Raw genomic sequence first — 8,067 nt, forward strand, 5'->3', positions numbered from 1 at the left:
TACCACAAGATCACACACAGACGTTCAAATCATAAAATAATTTATTTTAGATCCAGCTAAGCACATTTCAAACGTGATTCAAGTTGGAGGATCACTGTTTTCCGCAGCTATATTTGCATTTCTTTCTTTATTTATCGAAGATACAAGCTGGACTATTTCTGGGTGACTAAATTTTCCTGCAGAAAAAAGATTTTAATTAGTTTACATACTCTTCAAATAGGCTAAGTACAAGATTATGGCAGCAACTCTGGTAACTATAATTTTTCTACAAGAACTGTGTTACTACATTATGTAAGCTTTAATATTTGGTACTTATTTGGTTCCATTTTCTAAGCTGAGGTATTTCATCCTAAAATTACAATAAAGGTTGGAATGTTGAAAAAATGCTAGGCAGCTATGTTGTGTTATTGCCTTAATCTGCTACCTGAAATCAGATCAGATGAGAGGAGAATCAAATCCATAACACATCAACACAATTGGCTGGGCTTTTAAATGTCTTTTGCCTCTGAAATCAACATCACGGAGAGCTACACAAATTGACAGCTTTCTTGCTAGCCTTCCAAAATACAAGTAGACAAGCCAAAGTCATGGAAAACAAGGGCACGAACCATCATAGAAATGGTTGTTGGCAGCAGCTTGTGTCTTTGAAAAATTCTAACTAGAATGTCTTGCAACTTCATGTCAAAGACTTTAATGGATGGATCCATTTCTTGAAGGACAAGATCCTACAACCAAAATTTAATAATCTTGGAAAATGTACAAGTAACTAGACTTCTACAAGATTTAGGGTATGAATAACCCTCTGACCCCAATAGGTTTCCAGAGGCCAAAACAACAAATCTTTTTTCCAGTCAGCAAAAGGGAGCAGCCCCTGGAAGGACAGTCCAACTCCTTCCCTTTTCCATCTTGGTGCTATCAGCTTCTAGTTTGAGAAATTTTGATACCAGAACACTTTGAAAAGGCAATCATGGGGATCCCAGTCATCTGTTTTAAATTAATATCACATCTTTACTTTATGAAGTGTATGACAATGTTACATTAGCTGGGAGACTATAATGCTAATACATACTAGTAGTTTGGCTGCTGAAGACTGCTGGCCCTGTTTGGTTCACATTTGTGCACTTTCCAAGCCGCGCCACAGGGGACGAGCTAGCTCTGCACCAGAAAGAAAGGCGAACGGCATCCTGCAGTGTCATCCCTCAGTAAAGAAGCATTTGTTTTGTCTCATGAGTCATAAACATAAATTTATTTAAAGGAAAGGATATTTACCAGCAGTAGTATCATAAAAGTCTTGTAATCTCCCAGGTCTTTTCTCTAACTCTTCATACTCTAAAGCTTGAATAATCATTTCACATTGGTCCAGCTGTTTTACAAATTTTGCTTCTGCAGTAGACTGATGTTCATATTCCTGAAGAGAATTATATAATGGAAAAGGAGTTCATCCTGTCACACTGGAGTCTGTAAGTCATTCCCAGCATTACTTTTTCTAGCAACTCAGACATGTAGAAACAAATGCAGGTTTATATTCTGTATTGTTCATTTTCTTATCTAAGAGACTCTAAACTATATATTCTCTTCCTTCACACATCTAAACATACCTTCCCAATACAAAGGTTAAGTTTGAGTTCCAGAACAATCAAGGTGACCTACACAGAATGTTCCTTCTATGCAGCGGCTTCCAAGGACTACAGTGCCCACTCACCGGGTTACTCAAAGCATTTCTTTCCTCCCTTCTGGTACTTTTCCAGCAGAGTGCCTTTCTTCCCTTAGTTCACATGGAAACTACGCGCTTTGAGAACTCTCTTTCGTTGCTAGAGAGATATCTTGCTTCACCTTTGTTAAAATTGTAATTCTCCACGTGCAGCATAAGAAATCTTCCTAAACAAACGTGGCCTGTTTTGAGTGAATCTTAAGTTTATTCATCCACATGCATACTGTTTAACAGATGCACAATGCCATTGCTCTTCCCAAGCCATCAGTACTGTGGGATATTGCCTCACCTGAATAATGGGCTAAATGAGAAGGAACAAGCTCAAGTTAAATTCAGAGAAACTAGAGGTGTTGATGGTAAGGAGAAAGCTTCACTCTGGGACTAAGCTGAAGCTTTTTCTGAATGAAACGGCATTCCATTTGTGTCTTTTGAATGGTTCTTGACCTCCAGTGGTCATATGCAGATTGTGGCTGTGATTTGCATATTTACTTTTCTAAGCCACCTTATGTCTGGGATACAATCTGACCAAACTACTGTATTGTGCTGCTCTTGAAAAGTGTCTGAAATTGCAAAGTACTTTCATTACAAGTAATCCTTGACCTATGAGCACAAGAACCTTCATCGTTAACAGATAACAGTCACTAAGTGAGACAGCCCAATTTTACGATATGTTTTGCTGTGGTCATTAAGGAAATAGGAATAGCACTTAGACCTATACACTGCTTAAGCAAACCTGGCTTCCCCCATTGACTCCGCTTGTTATGATCCCTGGGAAGGTTGTAAATGGCAATCATGTGACCCCAGGATACTGCAACTGTCAAATACATGCCAGTTGCCAAGCATCCAAATTTCTATTACCTGACCGCAGGGATGCTGCAATGGTAAGTTGGAAGATGATTGCAAGTCGTTTTTTTCAACACCATCATAACTTTGAATGGTCAGTAAATAAATAGTTGTAACTTGAGGACTATATATACATGATGCCTATGATGAAAGATCTGCGCTGTTAACCATTTTAATGACTACAAAATGGTTTGTTAATTAAAATTAACAAAAGCTTGGCAAAATATAGGTTCTCTACCTCTATCCCCTCCTCTTTCTGTAGGGAATATATGCATATCATTTAAAATGTTCTTTTAACCTTGTGTATTTTACTTTTTTCTCAGCTTTTAAAATTACTAATTGTTTGTATTCTACCCTTCCTATGCTTCTCTATGACCCTAAAGATTTGGTTGATTGAAACAAGGGTATAATTTAAATAATAAATATTTTTTATGAAAAGGATTCTGCTCCCTGTTATCCACTACACACATTATTTCATGAAATACAATATTATTTCCTCAAATTAAAACAAACATATTCTAATGCAAACATAAAAACATAATTCACTTTCTGAAGCTGTTAAGCAAAAACCGAAGAAAGAGGTCACTTCAATGGACAAGGTATACTGATCATGTTAAGTATGTATACTTCAAATTGCTAACCGCTTTCTAACTCCCAATATCATGGATCATAGCTGTATGACAATTACCCTGAATCTTCTAATGAGCAGTAGAGAAATTTTTAAAAATTGATGGTGGCTTTCATGCAAAAATATTTTAACATGTTTTTTTTAAAGAAAAAAATATGTCAATAAGTTTATTTTCTGAAAACTTACTTCCCAGAGTTCATAAATCTCTTTTCCCATATCCTCTGACAGCAATCTGGTCAAATGTTTCATAGCTTCCTAAAAAGAAAGAAAGAAAAAACAAAACAAGATCTCCAAGATGCTCTAATTTTTATTGAAATGCTAACAAATGCCTTTATCCTATTCTATACCAGAAAGATGTTATAGAAGTGTTTTTAATGTTGTTTTGGGAATGTCAGTTCAGGGAAAACTGCTACGGACAATCACACTACTCCCATCTCCATACTGACCTTTTCTTGCCGATGTTTCTCTTCTTTGGAAATATTGTCAGCAGGAGCAATGTCACCAACTATGCATTCAGCCATATCATGAACCAAAGCTAATCGAATGCACCTGCAAAGAAAATATGTATAAAGATATGCAACAGAGAAGTACCACCGGCAAAATGTACTCTGAATATTAATCGTATATAGTTCTCCATCAAAACATATCTTCATATACCTTAATGAAATAAAAAATGTCATACAAAGGTTCATAAATAGAGCTTTTAACAGTAGTCTTTGTTCCAAAAATGCCAGTAATAATAATAATTTTAAAAATCCATTCTTTGATTAATGCAACCATTTGTAACAACATTTTGAGGGCCTAACAACAAAAACCCTCACTCTGAAACTGATTAAGGTCTGGCCAGTTTCAAACATGAAAACTAGCTAGTCAGAGGGTTCTAATCTATTAAATAAGGACAGCAACTAACCAGTAACCTTCAGTGTCTCTCTGACATGTGTTATCTTAGTGACCATTCTGCTTCTAATTTTAAGGAACAGATTGTGATAACTAAACAAGAAGGGGATGTAGTTTTGGGGTACTGAATTTCAGTAGCAGCACTGGCCCTTGGGAGTGGCTTCCCTCTGGATCTTCCACTTTTAACTGCATTTTAGAAGCTGAAAAATGACCTTGAAGAAAGGGGAAAAGAATACTGATTAAGAAATAATCAGACAGGAGAGGCATCTGAAGACATTTCCATGATTATGTGGCCAGGGGTACACGGAACTGCACAAAACCGTTACCTTTCCATTGAAGTGGTACCTATTTATCTACTTGCATTTGCATGCTCTCAAACTGCTAGGTGGGCAGAAGCTGGAGCAAATAATGGGAGTTTACCCAGTCGTGCAATACTTGGATCTTGAACCCAGGCTGTCAATTTTCCAGCTGATAAACTCAACGTCTTTAATAGATGAACCACTGTATCCCCATGTGATGTAATATAAATGTAATCAATCAATTAATCTACCCTTATATTGCAAACAATGCTCATTTTTAAAGAGAACTAAAACATGAATTCTGCTTTATATCAGTTATGCAGATCTAAAAATGTAATCCAACATGCATCCCATTGTAAAACAAAGCCAATGCGATCAAATATGACCAACTTTTGGGAAGGAGCATTTTAACAATAGCCACAAGACATAGTGCAACCATCAGCATGATTGGTAACATTCATTTGAACAATTAGTGCTATTTCACAATTAGGCTTCAATTGGTGCGGAGTGCAGTGTCACGGGCAATTCTTGGGGTCCCTAGGATGACTCATGTTACATCACTGATCCGTGATCGCCACTGGCTACCGGTTTGTTTCTGGGTACAATTCAAGGTTTTGGTTATTACTTTTAAAGCCCTGTGTGGCATGGGCCCAGATTACTTAAAGAACCATTTCATCCACTGTGATTGGTCCGCCCCACCCACACTGGCAGAGAAGGCATGCCCCATTGGTCAAGGAATTTTTGCTGGTGGGGTCCAGAAGAAGAGTCTTCTTTGCCATGGCTTCTGTCCTTTGAATATCTTACTCCAAGATGAGATTGGCTCCTAGTTTTTTGTATTTCTGCAGGAATCTGAAGACCTGGCTCTGCCAGATGTCTTGGGACCCTAACAGGAAAGCATCACTTTGGAGGTGGTGGTTGAATTAAGAGGCAATTTAAAAGGCCTGTTCCTTCCCACCCCATATTTTAACAATATTTTATCTTGTTTGGGATTTCTATTTTTACTGTTTTAAAGATATTTCTTAGGATTTTAATGTTTTAATGCTGGAAACCAACCAGTCATTTCCTTACAATATGGCAAATAAATTCAATAAATATAAATTCAATTTGTTTAATTAATTTTAAGGTCCACTCACCTATCTTTATTAAGAGTTTTATCTTCAGTAACCATAGCCATAATTGCCATTCTGTACATGTGATCTGAGACACTTTCTGGATTGTTTACCTTTCTGTATACCCATCCGGTCCGAGGTACTCTCTGGTTTCAAAAAAGGAAACAGAAAAGCCAGATTGAGAATTAGACCTATGTTCCAGGTAGCATGTTCATCTATTGTACCTCAGAAATATTTTGAAAAAAATATATACTGATAATTTTTTTTCAAACACAAGGAAAAAGAAGGACCGGGTCATGTTGTTTTCAATATTATACAATTAGGCGAAGCCTGGCTCAAAAACAGGTCCTTCTATGAGAGGGACCTTGGAATTCTAGTAGATGATCACTTAAATATGAGCTAGCGGGGGGGGGGGGGAGCCAATACAATTCTAAGTTGTATAAACAGAAGCATAGAATCTAAACTATGCGAAGCATTAGCACTGTTTTATAAAACTTTAGTAAGCCACACCTGGAATATTGCATCCAGTTTTGGTCGCCACGTTACAAAAAAAGGTGTTGAGACTTTGGGAAAAGTGCAAAGAAAAGCAACTAAGATGATCAAAGGCCTGGAGACTAAAACATATGAAGAATAATTGCAGGATTTGGGTTTAGCTAGTCTAGAGAAAAGGACTACCATAGGAGTGACATGATAGCAATATTGGATGGAAACTATTCAAGGAAAGAAGCAGTCTGGGATTGAGGAAAAACTTCCTAACAGTGTGGAACAATTAACGAATGGAACAGCTTGCCTTCAGAAGTTGTGGGTGCTTTATCACTGGAAATTTTAAAGAAGAAACTTGTCTGAAATGGTATAAGATCTCCTGCTTGAATAGGAGGTTGGATTAGAAGACCTCCAAGGTCCCCTCCAATCAACTCTATTCTGATTGATTTGGCAACTTCATAAAAACATCTATGCAGGTTTTTCTTTTCACTACAGCGGTATTTATTTATTCAATTTATATAGCAGCAATCTCACAATAAAAATGCTGGGTAGCTCATAACTTTTAAAAACAATGCAATCACGAAATATAAATCATAAGCAACAGCTGAGGTGTCCAAGCAGCCTAAAAAGATAATCGAATAGAATTCTTTATTGGCCAAGTGTGATTGGACATACAAGGAATTTGTCTTTGGTGCATATGCTCTCAGTGTACATAAAAAGACAAGATACATTCATCAAGAATCATAAGGTACAACACTTAATGATAGTCATAGGGTACAAATAAGCAATCAGGAAACAACCAATATGAATATAAATAGTAAGGATACAAGCAACAAAATTACAGTCATGCAATCATAAGTGGGAGGAGATGGGATGAGAAGACTAATAGTAATAGTAACTCAGCCTTAGTGGATGGTTTGATAGTGGTGAGTGATTAATAATGACCACATCATGGACTCCAAGTAACACTCTAACCCCTCATGCCCAGAACCCATTCATGTCAAAGCACCTTTAAATACACAAGTGGCTTGTGCCAGCTCATACACTGCCGGCCTCCAGAAAAATTACATTATTGAATGAATTAGATCTGGGAAGAGCCTGGTTCAAATCCATCACCAGCCATGGAAATTCACCGAGTGGGCAAATCCAGTTATGTCTCTCAGCCTAATCTGTCATATTAAAGGTGGCCATGGGGAAAAAACTAGATTAGAGGCTGCCTTGGACAACAGTTTGAGCGAGCAGATTAAAAGCGAAATGGCAATATCCCTCCTATTTTTCTTCGTTTTAATTGCCGTTATTGCCATTTCCCGTTCCGAGCCGTTCAAGAATGCTGGGAAGCCAGGCGAATTTGATGAAGAACTAAAATCTTAAACCCGAAATAAATGAATGTATTTCGGGCGCCTGGATCTTAACGACTCGCCTTCCAACAGGCACTGAAGGCCACGGATAAGCCGATCCTTTCCTCCGCAGGAACGCTCGGATCGTCTGGCTGGGATGGCAGCCATGTAAGCCCTTCCCGAGGCCCCGCTTATCGTGCGCGTCCTACGCCCCAAAAGACCCGGCTTCGGATCCACGAAGAGCGGAGAGGGGCTTCCGAAAGGAGCCGGAATAAGCCAGCCAGGTCCGCGGAGGGACCGGCAACGAAAGCCCAGCACGAGCGGGGAGAACCACCTCAATCTAAAATCCACACACACACCCAACCCACCCCTCTCGTTCCGCCCGGATTTCCCACCTTCAGCTGCCCCACCAACTTCAGAAACTGTAGCAAATTTCCCATCGCGTCTGCGGCAATAGCGTCGGCGGCCGAGCGCAGCAACAACAGGCAGCGGCCGAGAGCCGGGAAAGAGGCGGGATCCGCTCGCCGTTTATGCGCGATTTCCGGCCACTTGCTCCAATCCGCTGGCCACTGACTTAGTTCCTTGCCACGCCTCGGTTGCTTGACTCCGCCTTCTCCTTCGTCAAAGACGGTGGGTCGCGGGAGCCCGTTTCCTTTACGTACGCGCTAAGTGCGTTGCGTACATAACGGCAATGTAAAAAAAAAGAAAAAAAGAAACAACTGCAGGAGGAAATCCCAAAGGTCCTTTTTTAGAAGGCAAC

At 39.1% G+C, this 8,067-nt stretch overlaps 1 protein-coding gene across 2 annotated transcripts; it reads right to left on the bottom strand.

Moving 5' to 3' along the window:
* Nucleotides 1-23: 23 nt before the first annotated feature.
* On the bottom strand, nucleotides 24-7,827 carry HDDC2 (HD domain containing 2). 2 transcript variants are annotated; one of them, XM_032216588.1, is made up of 6 exons: nucleotides 7,703-7,827; nucleotides 5,512-5,633; nucleotides 3,629-3,731; nucleotides 3,369-3,437; nucleotides 1,270-1,408; nucleotides 24-176 (listed from the first exon to the last, which is right to left on the bottom strand). In XM_032216588.1, exons 1-6 carry the CDS (start codon nucleotides 7,745-7,747, stop codon nucleotides 79-81), a joined length of 576 nt encoding a protein of 191 aa, XP_032072479.1. In that variant the 5' UTR covers nucleotides 7,748-7,827; the 3' UTR covers nucleotides 24-78. The 2 variants fall into 2 exon arrangements, with proteins under 2 accessions (XP_032072479.1, XP_032072480.1); XM_032216589.1 differs by lacking the exon at nucleotides 24-176 and adding an exon at nucleotides 203-1,155.
* Nucleotides 7,828-8,067: the final 240 nt, after the last annotated feature.

The sequence above is a fragment of the Thamnophis elegans genome, chromosome 4 (assembly GCF_009769535.1).
Source record: "Thamnophis elegans isolate rThaEle1 chromosome 4, rThaEle1.pri, whole genome shotgun sequence".
Classification (NCBI taxonomy): Eukaryota; Metazoa; Chordata; class Lepidosauria; order Squamata; family Colubridae; genus Thamnophis; species Thamnophis elegans.